This window comes from Talpa europaea, assembly GCF_964194135.1.
Source record: "Talpa europaea genome assembly, chromosome: 10".
Taxonomy (NCBI): domain Eukaryota; kingdom Metazoa; phylum Chordata; class Mammalia; order Eulipotyphla; family Talpidae; genus Talpa; species Talpa europaea.
In genome coordinates this window covers 7,801,955-7,816,522 of record NC_140077.1, presented here as the reverse complement: position 1 = coordinate 7,816,522, position 14,568 = coordinate 7,801,955, and the positions used below count along the sequence as shown (strand labels likewise).

At 44.4% G+C, this 14,568-nt stretch overlaps 1 protein-coding gene across 4 annotated transcripts in view; it reads right to left on the bottom strand.

Annotated features, from left to right (window-relative positions):
• CACUL1 (CDK2 associated cullin domain 1) overlaps positions 1 to 12,463 on the bottom strand; it is a gene marked incomplete at its 5' end in the record, with an annotated part of 54,569 nt that extends 42,106 nt beyond the window's left edge. For all 4 annotated transcript variants that reach the window (XM_084245173.1, XM_084245171.1, XM_084245172.1 and 1 more), the window contains one exon: positions 12,124 to 12,463. In XM_084245173.1, the coding sequence (XP_084101299.1) occupies positions 12,124 to 12,463 (340 nt within the window). The remainder of the gene's footprint in view (positions 1 to 12,123) is intronic.
• Positions 12,464 to 14,568: the final 2,105 nt, after the last annotated feature.

The window sequence follows — 14,568 nt, the reverse complement described above, 5'->3', positions numbered from 1 at the left end:
GTGAGCGGGTGTGTGTGTCATCTTGAATTTTAAAACTAGATCCTCCTTAGAGAAATATAATCACTTTCAACTCTGCCCACAAAGTTCACAGTGACCCAAAGAAATATAAAGCATGCAACCTAAAGAACACTAACATCACCACTAAATGGCATGAAATTTTATATTAGATTTTCTAGTTTGAAAATAATGCACTACTTTTTAAACTGTTTAAAGGCATTAAAAAATCAAATGCTTACAAGACCCAGGCCATTAACATAAGCATTTAGTAAAGCAGGCCTTCTGAAGATAAAAGTGAACAAGTCAACACAGTGGAGAATGTAGTGCCCCTAGAGACATTCAAGTTCAAACGCTTAACCCTAGAAACACATATTTGGAAGATCAAGTTCATGTGGCATAAGTACTACTGAGAAAATAGTTTAATTGACCCTTACTAAAATAAGGTCTAAAGCCCGTGGAATAGCTGGATCTAAAGTTCAGGAAATATTATCAGGCTGCCAATAAATAAGAAAATACTACGGCTATACAATTTAGCAGGAATATTTATGTTCAATATATCTAACTTACCAAAACTTGACATTTTATTACCAATCTCCCTCAAACTAGTCAGAGGCCCCCAGAAGAGAAATTCACTGCTAAAGCCCCAGCTCCAAAGAGTGACTCACACATGGCAGGTACTCAATTACAGATGTGAAGTAAATTAATTCAATAAGAGTCAAAATAAATGCTTAATATAAAAACAGTCCAAAGCATACTATTTACTAGTTCTGGAATTAAAGCTTAAAGCCTATTTTATTTCACACAGGTAAAAGCAAACCAGGTAATTCCTATTTGATAGTCCTTTTGAGCTGTTTTTGTTGTTGTTTGTAAGGGGAGTATACATTCAGAAAGTATAGCAAGTATTATTTCATTCTTGGCCTGCTGCAAACACTGATCACTATGTAAGTGGTTCTCAACCACTTGTGATACCCAGAAAAGCATGAGCATCACCTAGAAATTCATTGTACACGCAAACTGCCAGGTGCAACTCAGAATCACTGAATAAGTAAGGGAGGGGGGGACAGACATAATGACTGACATGATACACAAATGTGTGTGCCCTCCAGGCTGATTCTTATGGCTGCTAAAGTTTGAGAACCACATCAATTGCTAGCACATGATTTCTGATTCTGAACAACTTGAAATGGAAAGTCAAATGAAGACTGTCTTCATATCAAAGACTCACTACTTTTCCATATACTTCTGCCCACCAAAAGAGCTGCTTTCATTTAGAATGGAATCCTTAAAGATACAGTTATGGTAATTATGACGCAAGTAAAATTTAATTGGCTAAATTATACCTCAAACACAATGACTTCTTAGATTAACTATATTTAATAACAATAGATAATATGACAGAATGGGGTGAGACTCTGGGTTTTCTATTTAACTCTGGCTAGCATATGCCATCTGTAAGGGCAGGAAGACCACAGTGCAGGTTTTCTAATATCCAGCAGACCAGGTAAAGGAGGAGTCAGAGTCCTCAGTGGCTTTTGCAGGCTTTTATTGGGGTTTACCAGGTACACAGCAGGCAGGGGTGCTGAGGGGCCGGGAGGCTGGCAGGCCTCCCGTGATGCTGCCCTTAAAAGTCTAGTCTCTCAGCCCAGGTGTACCCACTCCAGGTGCCCGCCATCAGGCATGCATTCAGGACCACAGGGTTCCCTCATCTATCCTACTGGCGGGAGGGCAGAAAAGCCTGATACCTTTTACCTACCCTACAGCATCTTAAAAAAACAAAACAAAACAAAACAATGACTCTGGCTACCCCACTGTGTTTGTCTACCAAAAGCAATCTAGTAAATCTGTGCTGGCCAAAACATTACCACTTGGGACAATGTTCTGCTCCCCCAGCACAAGAGGATAACTGAAGACTATCAAATAATGAATAGAGGGAAGCTGAAAACCAAGAAGAAAGCCTGCATAATGGGGGAGGAGGGAGGATGGATTGCTTTGGGAATAAAAGAAAAGAAAGCGGGAAGAGAAAAATCAGAATCAAAGCAAGGTAGTATATTATAATAAATAAGTGGGGCTTAAATCTTTATTTTTATTTTTTAAAAGTTCAGGTACTTTTCTCAAAAAGGAAAATAACTTGGGCCTCCCCAGTGGCGCAGTGGTTGAGTGCTGGGCTGCGAAGCTGCCCGCAGCCTCTGCAGCACCGGTTCAATCCCCAGCCGCTGGCGAGGGTCCCGCATGGCACCCAGACCTCTCCCGCCACGCCCGCTGCTCCCCTCAGCAGTGTACTTCGGTCCTTCTACCCGTTCTGCTCCCCGCTCTGGCTCTGGTGAATTCTCTCACCCTCCTGCACTTCTGCCTGTACCCAGTGCTTGCATAAATAAATAAATAAATCTTTAAAAAAAGAAAAGAAAAGAACTTCATACTGGCAAAGGAGATATTAGTTGCTCCTAAGAGAACGGCCCTGTTTTTAAAAAAAAAATAAAAGAAGTTACCAAGAACAAAGCTAGAGGCCTCAATCTCCCTAATTTCAAACTATACTACAGAACTACAGTAATCAAAATAGGAAAGAGAGACAAAGATCAGGGGAAAAGAACAGAGTCCAGAAATAAACCCATGTACCTAGGGTCAATAATTCATCACAAAGGAAGCCAGAATACACAGCAGGGAAAGGACGTCCTCTTCCATAAACAGCGTTGGGAAGACCGCACAGTCACATGCAAAAGAAGGAAACTGGACCACAATCACACAGCACAGGCAGAGGTGACTCAAAATGGATTAAAGACTTGAATGTAAAAGCTGAAACCACAAAAATAGAAAAAATATAGGACGTAAGCTCCTTGACATCAATCATAGCTTTGTTTTTTTATTTTTTATTTTTTTGGATCTATCTCCAAAGGGAAACAGAAGCAAAAATAAACAAATGGGGCTAATGCAAACAAGAAAGCTACTGCACAGCAAAGGAAATCATCAACAAAATGAAAATGCAGCCGACTGAATGGAAGATATTTGCGAATCATATGTCTGATGAGGGGTTAATATCCAAAACATATAAAGTCATATAACTCAGTAACAAGAAAATCACCTGATTTAAAAAATGGGCAGCGGATATGAATAGATATTTTTCCAAAGAAGACATATAGATAGCCAACAGGCACATGAAAGACGCTCAAGATCACAAGTCACCAGGGAAATGCAAATCAAAACCACAATGAGATATCATCTCATATCTGTCAGATTGACTGTCATCAAAAAGCACTGAGAGAGGGAGGGAGGGAGGGAGGGAGGGAGGGAGGGAGGGAGGGAGGGAGGGAGGGAGGGAGGGAGGGAGGAATAAATGAACACATTGATGAGAATGTGGAAAAAAGGGAAACCCCAGGTACTCTTGGTGAAAATCCAAATTGGCACAGCCACTATAAAAAACAGTATGGAAAAAACAGTATGGAAATTCCTCAAAATATTAAAAATGGTGGGCCTCCCCGGTGGCGCAGCGGGTTGAGTGCAGTGCTGTGAAGCTGTCTGCAGCCTTTGCAGCGCCAGTTCGATTCCCGGAATATTCCCAGGAATATTCCCACATGGTGTTGCAGACCTCTCCCGTCACACCCGCTGCTCCGCTCAGCAGTGTATTTCAGTTGTTTGTCTGTTCTGCTCCCCGCTCTGTCTCTGTTGAATCCTCTCACCCTCCCATGCATCTGGCCTGTACACCAGCTCTTGTATAAAAATAAGTAAATCTTAAAAAAAATATTAAAAATGGAACTACCAACAACAATTCCACTTCTAGGTATTAATCTGAAAGAAACAAAAACTCTAATTCAGAAAGATAAACAGCCCTGTGTTCACGGCAGTGTTATTTACAATAGCCAAGATTTGGAAATAATGTAAGTGCCCGTCGATAGAAGAATACAAAAGTGTTATACAGTTGTATATACCTATGGTGGAATACCATGCAACCTTTAAAAAGGAAACCCTGCCATTTGCAATAACATGAATAGATCTTGAGGAATATTGGGCTGATCAGTCAGAGAAATACAAACACTGTATGATTTCACTTACATGCGGAATCTATGAAACAAAACTTATGGATATAAAGAAGAGTTTAATGGTTACTAGAGGGGAGAGGAATTGGGATGATATTGGTGAAGGACCTATCAAGAAATACAGATTTCCAGTTATAAAATAAATGAGTCATGGGGATGTAGTGTATAGTATGGTAATATACTAGAAATTAGAAAAATTACTGAGAATTGATGGGAAATACTGTAGTAGACAGTATTTCAGTATACACCTGAAACCAACATGTTGTATGTCTAGTACTTTAATAACAAAAAGAAGTTACCAAATACTTTAAATATCTTTTTCTTATTGAGGACAAAAAAACAATAAAAGGTTGCCAAGCTTCAGGTGTGCATGTATGTGGAGTTCTATGTTTTAGAACTTGTAGTTTGCATAATTCAATTTAAAAGCTATGTACAACAAAAAAAGGTCTACTTTGATCATTAAGAAATCACTCTTCATAACATTCTCACATCTATGTAAACACGAGTTACATTCATGTAAACTAACTAGATAACACCAATGTCTTCCTTTTCTTTTATTCCTCATTAAGATTTTCTCAAAGGGTTCCTATGTTTTCCACCCCACCCCATCCTACACCCCCACCAATAAAAGGAAAACATTTTGGCCCAGACAGGGCTTGTAAGACTACAAATATAAAATTATATAACCTGCTTTGTATTGCTTCAAATAACTCATTTTTCCCCCCAAAATAACGTAAGACGTTAGAGGAAATATATTCCATTACTGTTTTACTGGCTCGAAATCCAGACTTCTCAACCAGCACAACCTACCAGCAGATGGACATCTACATTTCTTAGAATAGTTACTGCAACATTCTTCTATAATTACAGTATCATACTTGAGTCAGTGACATAGCTCCTGAAATGAATATAAGAGATAGTGCATGAAAAGATCAAGGGCTATCAACACATCCTCTATGGCTTCAACTCCAGCTAATCCAAAATCCCGTAATATTCAAATTCCAATAGAAAATATCTGCTCAACTGTGATTACACAGGTGTAAACCATGCTAATTGCAGGTCTGCCAATTTTAAAATTCTGTAATTTCCTGTAAGATTTAAACAAGTCAATCTCTCCATGCCATCAAAACCAGTAAAGTTTAACCTTAAAGTAGCAGCTATAAGGCAGCTATAAGTGCTACTGAGGAGGAACTAATCTTGCCTTGCAAGACCCTGAGAAATTCAAGACTTGAAAGGATACAATGGCGGGGGTGCTGCAAGGAGGGAGGTGGGGGTTGGATGTCTGTAGACTAAACAGTAGAAAGAAAAGAGAAGGGTTATTCTGCGCGGAAACCAAAGATAACAGCTTGGGATGCCAAGACACAGTTATGTGGGTTGCTGGGTAGGTGTGTGTTTGTAGTAGATGCTCAAATATCTCACCCCGCTTCTCTTTAATTCTGGAATGCCAACCACCAGGAGAAACACACTTTTACTTTCTGCTCCACCTACCCACCCCCAACATTCTCCCAGAAAGGAAGAGTCTTCCCTTAAGAAATTGGACAGTCCCAAGGAAAAGACATTCATATACTAACATCTGACAGTTTCTCAGCACAGCAGCAGCTCTGCATCCAATTAGCCTAAAGTGAATCTCAACACTTACACCTGACAAGGCCCTTATTATAAACAAAGAACAACAATTAGCCTTTTTCACTTTTAAATATGAATTAATAACTAAGAATCACCAGGATTTGCAGAAAGTCTCAGACAGAAGAAAAGGTAGAAACAGAACAGAAGAAAATTTTTTACGTTCAAAAAAAGAAGCTTGCTATATTCAGAAAATGAAAAACACTATCATGTGAAAGAAGAAATTCAAATGCCTTTAAAATTAAAAATACAGCTTTTAAAAAAAATCCAATAAGGAAAAAAAAATCAAGGAATGCTCCAAAACCACTGAGAAAAAGAATGTAGAAAAAGAGTTAACAGACTCATTTAAAAAAAAATTCCACATCTGACTAATAATTTCAAAGAAAAGGGAAAAGAGAAAAAGCAGAGCAAGAAAAATACCGACACATTAATATAAGAAAATATGGAAGAAATTTTCTCAAAAGTCAACTGAATTCTCCTTTGTAACACTTCAAACTTAAAGTGAAGGAGGCAGCACTTTAAAAATTCCAAGGAAAAATTATTTTCAGTTAATAATCTCACAGCCAGTCAAACTGTCAATAAAATGTGAAAGCAGGACCTCCCCGGTGGTGCAAGCAAGTTGAGCACAGTGCCGTGAAACTGTCCACAGCCTCTGCAGCGCCGGTTCCATTCCCGGCGGGCCAGGGAGATTCCCACATGGCGCCACACACCTCTCCTGCCTCGCCTGCTGCTCCCCTCAGCGGTGTATTTCGGTCCTTCTGCCTCTCCTTCTCCCTGCTCTGTCTCTCGTGAATTCTCTCACCCTCCCAAGCCTCTGGCCTGTACCCCAGTGCTTGTATCAATAAATAAATCTTTAAAAATAAATAAATAAATATAAAACAAAATAAAATGTGAAAGCAGCATTTTATGATATGCAAGACCTGAAACTTTCTATCCATACACACTATTTCAGAGGCTACCAGCATATATCTTGTACACACACACCCCACCCACGCCCCCCACACATGAAAAGACACCAATAAAAAGGAAGGTATCAAGTAACAATCATTCCAGTTCTTTCCAAGTGCCTGAGTGGCATCATGTGCAGTGACTCTACAGAATAAACAGAAACAAGACTAAACAGTTTCATAAGCAGACAAAAATATTGATTAGCTGAACAGTCCGTAAACACCAGTGACAAACTATTAAAAAGTTTTAGGAATAATTTCAACAACAAAAAAGTATGCAGGTATAAATTTAAAACTTTCTGTTCTTCATAATAAGACAAGCCACAGAGAAAACACTGATAAGACATGTTAGCTGGCATAACATGTAGCCAAGACTTATAATGAATTCTCACCACACGGTAAGACACACAACGCAATAAATCAACCAAAGATCTAAGCACACTCGAACAAAATCACCTGGAAGGCCAATAACATGAAGCCCACTACAAGTTTAAGAGGGAAATGCAAAATGAAACTACACTGAGATACCACTACTCACCCTCTAGAAAGACTAGCAGTATCAAGAATGTGAAGCCCACAGGCTAGAAGTTTCCAGTAAACGTGACGCAACCAACCTGGTATTCTCATACTTCGTTGGTCGAGATGATTACGTACAACCAACCACTTTGGAAAAGTTTGATAGTCACTCATAAACACACAGGTAATAGGTGATGAAGCCGGTGATATTATGTGAAAAACCACATCAACATAAAACCGTGTGCATTTTTGATAGCAGCTTTATTCATCGCAGTCAAAACTGGAGACAATCCAAGTAATCGCCAACTAATGAATAATTTGTGGCGTATCAAAAATAAAACTCAGTCACAAAAAGGTATTGCTGATGCATGCAAAAAAGAACAAAGATAAACATAGAATGTATGATTCCATTTACACAAAAACCAGTAAAACAGAAAGGACATCAGTCAGTGTCTGGGGCCAGGGACAGGGGTACTGGCTGCAAAACGTCATAAGCAGCATCTCATTGGTAGAAATGTCCTCTCAGTTGCAGCGGTCGCCTTTGCAGAGAGTCCTCCAGGGGCCCCTGGGACTCCTACATGGCTTGCTGACTGTGCAAAGACCACCAGGATCTGACCAACTGCTCTTCACCTCGACCTCTCTGTAGCTGACAACCTTGAAAGATGAAGTAAGGTCTCCCCCTGGCTTCCTTGCTGCTTTCTATAAAAGGAGTAAATGCCCCAAGTTTAATATTATTCAGTTGAAATACAAGCCCACTGAGGGCACATCCATCGCCGCCATACCGTGTGGCGCCCCGGGTTTCTTGGTGGTAAAGGGAACTGCACAAACGTGGTGATTTCCATGCTGTCAGCTCTACCGAGGAATGGATGATTTGCTGTCTGGTGCAGGAGTCTCCGGGCTTCCGCCAGCATCCAGTCACGACAGCAAGGGGCTTTTAGCCTGCCCACACCAGTTACATGAAGCAAACCTCATTCATCTACTTATCTAAAATGGGTACACTTTACTGAATAGAAATGGAAGAGGAAGGAGAAAAGGTGTAGGAGAAAAAAGGAAATGAAAAAGAGGAAGGGCAAGGAAATGAGGAAGAAGAAAGAAGGAAGTCAGGACATCAAAAATTCCTCAGTGCATGGAGGAATGAATCCAGACTCATAAAGACAGGGAGAGGATGTCTATCATGTCCAGCATGGACATACACATAGACACACACACACACACACACACTTTTAAACTGTCTCTGAGGAGCCCCTTCACCAAGGAAGTAAGTACACTGGAGAATGCAAAACTATCCTTGTAAAATGCTGTCGTGGCTGTCCCTTTTTTGTTCTGGGTTAAAGATGGGCAATACTGCCATTAAAAGGGGCTCCCTACTCTCAGCAGGATAGTAAGAATCACAGTCTGACACCCCAGAGACACTTGACCCTGGGCTATGAAGTGGGTGTGGCTATCCTCGAAGTCTCTGAGTGGCCTGCTCTTTGGTGACGGCTAACCATGGCGTCCTCAGGAACAAGGGACGGGCAGGAATTGCACGAGCTGTATGACGAGCTGTATGACGAGCTGTATAACGGAGAGGGAAGAGGGGGGAAGGAGGCATATCAAGCAGGGGTCTGACTGAGCAGCCACAATGGAGCGCTACATCCCCCCCTCCCCCCCAGACGGAGCCTGCCGGCACACACAGAGCCTCCGGAATAAAGGAAAGGATGGGGTCCCCCGAGGACTCAATAAAGTCCCACCGAGAGCAAACTTAAACATCCTCCTCCTCGTCTTTTCCCACAGAACACACAGCTACGTGTCAAGGAGGCTGCGCATTTGAGAAAGAATCGCTTGGGCTTTTCAGGGGTTGCTCAACACTGGCTCTAAGCCAATGCTAACCCTTGGGGACCAAATGTCACTGTGCTGAGCCATTGAGATCAGTTGTGGTGTCACAGTGATTAACAGTGTGCTGGCCTCAATCCCGCTCACGGCGGGCCCAGGGGATTCAGGGACCCAGCCCGTAATTTCTCCGACCCGCTTTTCCTGAATTTACAGCTAAAGGCTCTATCAACTATGAAATAAGGGCTAATGGTTAAAATCCCCTAGGTCCGCCCCTTCCTACCAAAATAATAAACCCAAGACAACAGCAGACCCTTCTGGAAATTGCATAGGAAGAGAGCAACTTCAGAGACTTACGACACAGAGATGGTGACTGTCAGGACAGCCTGGTTTCAGTTTCACGAGCCTATCTGGCCAGCAAAGAGGGGAAAGGGCTTGGAGAATAATGGGATTACTGGCAAATCAAGTTCGAGTGGAGACTGCAACCGTAGCTGCTGTTCCTGGAGGGTCTGTACTAGGACAGATCAACACATTCCCTGGGACCTAGAGTGCATCTATCACACTAACAAATGCTTTTCCAGTCTTTTCCAAAAACAGACCACCAGAAGCTCTTTTCATCTGACAGTCCTGAAGCACACCTTCACTGTCACAGCCCAGCCTCCGACTCTGCAGCTGTCATTCGTTAACTAGCCCACAGAATGTTGGAGCATCTTCACACCTCACACGCCCACTGCTATGCTGTTAGTCCTACTAGCAAATCCTCTTTTCCCCTGTCCCCACATTTGTTACCATACAGATTTCTACTTTTTGCCAACCCGACAGGTGGGGTACACATCACATTGCTATTTTAATCTGCACCTCTCTAATAATTTCAAACACCTCTTTCTATGCTTGTTTGATTTCCAATTCTGTAAACTAGTTAATACCCTCAGCCTGTTTTTTTCTGCGAAGTATTTTTTGTCCATTTTATTGCTGTGTAGTTCCTTGTCTCGATAATAATCCTTGCCAATTTTAGTGACTGCAAGTGACTTCTTTCAGCTTCTGCTGAATGAAAATCTTCAATTTGTATATATCCAAAGTTATTACTTTTTCACCTTTATCCGTTTTTGAAGCTCTAAGAAGTCCATCCAAGTCCCTAGGCAAAGGACTTCTTCAATGAGATCTTCCATTAACTTCACAGTTTATCCTGACACATTTAGGTTAGGTCTTTAACCTATCTAAAGTCCATGCTGTCTGTGGTGGTAGGTTTGTTTTTCTTACAAACAGAAGGCGCTCTCCCTAAACATGACTCATCTGTCCAGTGATTTATGAGGCCACCTTTAGCTTCCGTTCCTGAACACACAGGTAAGTCTCTTCATTTGTTCTCCCAGTCTGCTTTTCTGCCTCGCATTGATACTACAATCTTCTTACTACAACCTTGGGTCAGGATCTTTTTGATAAGGAAAAACCTCACCAAAACAAATCTTTAAGATTAATTTAACTATTCATAAACTTTATCCTACCTGCCATGTAACTCTTAGATTTAGGTTACTGAGTTTGTCAAACTAGAAATTTGATAGTATTTTGGCTGACTGGATAAATTGGAGAAAACTGACATTCTTTTAAGTCACCTTACACCAAGAGCTAGGGAACTTTTTCATTTATTATTAGGCCCTCTGCAGTTCCAATTAAAGTGTCAAAGTTTTCTCCTTAAAAGTCAGCTTATTAAATATTTTTTAATTCATGAATTTGTTATCCATTTCTTCTGAGAGCAGCTTTGTAGATTTTTAAGAATTTATACATTTCCCCTAGGCTTTCAAATTAACCTACAGTAATTCATCAAATTCTTTTAAGAAATTTCATTTGTAGTCATTCCCCATTTTTTCACTCATTGACTTTGCTTTTTTTTCTTCATCGGTGTTACCGGAGTTCTGCCTAGCTTACAAATCCTTACAGAACAATCTTCTGGTTTGATAAGTCTTTCTTTTATTACTAACTTCACATATCTGCTCTTAGTTTTACGGTGTTTTTTGAATTTCCCAAGTGAACTATGCTTTAACACTAAAGTAAACTTCCTTCAGCATTTAGTCACCCTGCCAGACGTCCAAAGTCTGATTTCATCACATAAACTTCAATACACAAACTATGTAATATAAACAGTTTCTTATGTATGCAGAGTGTGGTAAAAGTGGCGTGTAAATTTGACCAACCATCGCTACCTATGTCTCTGACTGAAGCAGCACGGTGAAGGCCAACCAAACCACACACAAGAAAATGTGTAAGGCTGTGACTATACATCCGAATCAAGGCAAACATTCTCTGCACAACTAATTGGACAATTACTGGTACCGCTGGATAAAATTAGTAACTAGGAATGAAATCGCCAGTTGCTTTACCAGATGCCATTCAAAACTTGCAGTTATTAATAGAGAAAAACCTGGCTGTGACGGTCAATTCCTACCACCACCACCTCCAAAACAACCCACCCAAAGCAAAAGCACTTTATTCCTGTCCTCGCTGGGGCAGCGGACATACATCCTGGCTGGGTCAGCTTCAGATTGCAAAACAGATTCTGGTCTTGACTCCTTCTGCCTGCAGCTGGGCCTCACGGCGGACCCCTAACCTGAAGTTCAACATCCAAGAGAATCTTGGATTTGTGAACATGCTTAATAGCTGACTCTCAGGGCAGGCTCTGGAAAGTAATTTTATACATTATTAGCTTCCAACGGGATGTGGCCGCTCCCGCTGCATCGACGTGTCTCCAAAGCCCCCCCCCCCACACCCCCTACCCGGGCGCCCGGCGTGCGCCGCAGGAGGCGCGAGCGAGGCGCAGGTATATGGGTCAACTTTCTCATTCCTGACTTGTGTAACGCGGACAACCTGAAAGCGCGAGCTGCCAGATTTCTTTTCTCTCTGGATGCAAAAAAAAAAAATAAAATAAAATACTGAAAGGCCCCTCGGGCCTCGGGCAGCGCATTTCACAAACCTCCACGTCCGCGAGTGGAACTTCACGGGGCGGGGAGGCGGGAGGCGGGGAGGGGCCTCCCCACGCCGAGGCGGCCGGGGGCGACCGGGGTCGCGTCGGAGACGGGGGGGGACCCCGCGGCGCCCCCAGGCCGGGCCAGGCGCGCGGCCGGGCGCGGGGAGGGCGGCGGGGGGGCGCAGCCCCGGCCGGGAACAAAGGAGCGGGCGCCGCGCGCCGGGGCGCCGGGCCGGGCACTCACAGAACTTGGAGGTGGAGGTGTTGATGTTGATGGTGGCGCCGGGCGCGGGCGCGGGGGCCGCCTTGGCCGCGGCGGCCGCGTCGCAGCTCTTGAGCATCATGATCACCCCGTTGGGCTCCGGCGGCGGCGGCCCCTCCTTGGGGCCCTTCCTGTCCACGGCGCCCGCGGGCGCCGCCAGCAGCGGCCCCCCCGGGGGCTCCCGCGCCGGGGCCGGGAGCGCGGCGGGCGCCGGCGGGGGCGGGCGGAAGCCGTCCGCCGCGGCCTCCCAGTTGTTGTGGTTCTGGTCGTCCATCATCGCCTCGTAGCTGCACCACTCCTCCTCCTCCATGCTCTCCTCCATCCTGAGGCCCGCGCCCGCCGCCGCGCAGGCACCTGCCGCCCGGCTCTACCCCGGGCAGGGGCACGGCGGCCGCCTCGACTCACATCGCCGGGGCGGGCGGCGGGCAGGGGCAGCGGCCGCCGGGCCGCTCTCTCGCCGCGGGGCCGGCTCCTGGCGACGCGCTGACGGCGGCGGCGCTCCCGGGCGCGGGGCTGGGAGAGGCAGCCGTAAAGCGGCGGCGCCGCTCACGACATTTTACGGCAGCGCCCAACAGGCAGTTGGAAAGGGCGGCGGGGGCGTGGCCAGGCGGGCACGTGGTGCGGGGAGCGCGCCTCGCGAAGGCCCAGCGACCGGGGGCAGGAGGCGGGAGGCGCCCGGACGCGAGCGGGCAGAGGTTCCGCGGCCTGCGACGGCCCCGCGCCCGGAGGGGTGGGGCGACGGGCCCGGAGCACCGTCGTCGGCCCCGCCCCCGGCTCGGCCTCACGTGACAAGGGAGCTTGTCTGCGCATGCGTGTTTCTGGTTACCAGGACAACAGGGAGCGGGCCGGGCGCTGAAGGTGCGGGCCGTGAGCCGCCCGGCCCGGCGGGGTCTCTGGGCCGCTGTCGGTGCTTTTCTCGGGGTTCGGGGCCCTCGCGCCGCACAGGTGCTGGAAGCCCGGCCTTTGCTCGAGGACGGAGCCCGGGGGCCGCCGGAGGGCCCGGGTCGCGCTTTCTAAATGGGTGGGAGCGCCCGGGGCGGCCCTTGAGGCGCCTGACCGCGAGCCTCAGCCTGCTGGATGCAAACCCAGAAACACGAGAATAGAAAGCGAAACGTCGCTGGTTAGCGAAAAAAATAATGCATTTGAGATATGTTCCTTAACGCCGCCACACACGGAGACCAGACATTTTAAAGCGAGAAATGCCAAGTACGCTGCTTTGCAAATGTGACTACAAACACCCGTGAGCGGCTTGGGTGTGGAAGAAAGAGGATGAGCTCTAATTTCTTCCCTTCCTCAGAGGAGATCTGCGTTCTCGAATTATAGCCGTAGCAGCATATTATATGAGAATATGTGTTGTTTATTGCTCATTCTAGATACTGGTGATAAGGAAGTTGCCTTGGAAAATCGATTATTACGTTGAAGCTAGTAGATAATAAATATTTCCCCAGATATGTAATTAGTGTGGGGAGAAGAATCTCTTCAGTCCCTGAGAAATTGTGTCTCTGATGTATCTCAGTGTCCACATTTGCTTCAGCTTGTCTACCTGTTTCCCTAATATATTCTGCACTAAAAGTTGTTACCAATCATTTAGAATCATTTAATTTCAGACAGTTCTCATAGAAATTAATGGTGTATATACTTTTTTTTATTTATTTTACTACCTGGACCTGAAACGTGTCCTGGAATTTTGGGGGGGAATACAAAAAAAGGGAAAATTTTTTTTTTTAATTAAAACACAATTGAGTGAAATGCTGCAGGGTAAAAGACTGTAACCTCAGAATGCCCAGCACAATAGGGCTGAAAGAAAGAAAACTTCATAGTCTTTCAGACAACTGATAGTTTGTCATCCATAAACTTTCTAGGTAGGGTGTGTCTGTGTGAATAAGAAAAGTTTCTACATAATAAAAAATATATACAAGGAAGATACATAAATGTGTCTGTAATAACATGGTCACAAAATAGGTAAAGCAAAAATTGATAAAGGCACGAAAAAGAAAGAGAAATCTACCAACAGAGTAAGTGCTTTTCCACATACATCACTAAATATTATAGATCGCAGTGGGTTGAATTCTAACCCCCAAAAAGCTGGGTCCCTGTACTAATCCCTGGAAACTGTGTTATTTTATAACTTAGTTATTAAAAGTGAAATCCCCTTGGGTTATGCATAACCAAGTAGGACATAAGCCTACTAACAATTGTCCTCAGAAAAAGGCAGGGGGAGATGAAGCAAAGAGAAGACAGAAGAGGCATAGACAGAGAAGAGTAAGAGGTGGTATACAGGCAGAAATTGGGGTGATGCAGTCTCTCAAAGCTGGAAGAGGCAAAGAATGGACTCTCCGCTAGAGCCTCCAGTGAGAATGCAACCCTATTGCTCTCTTGATTTCAGATTTGGGCTTCCAGAACTGTGAGAGAATACTTTCTGTTGTT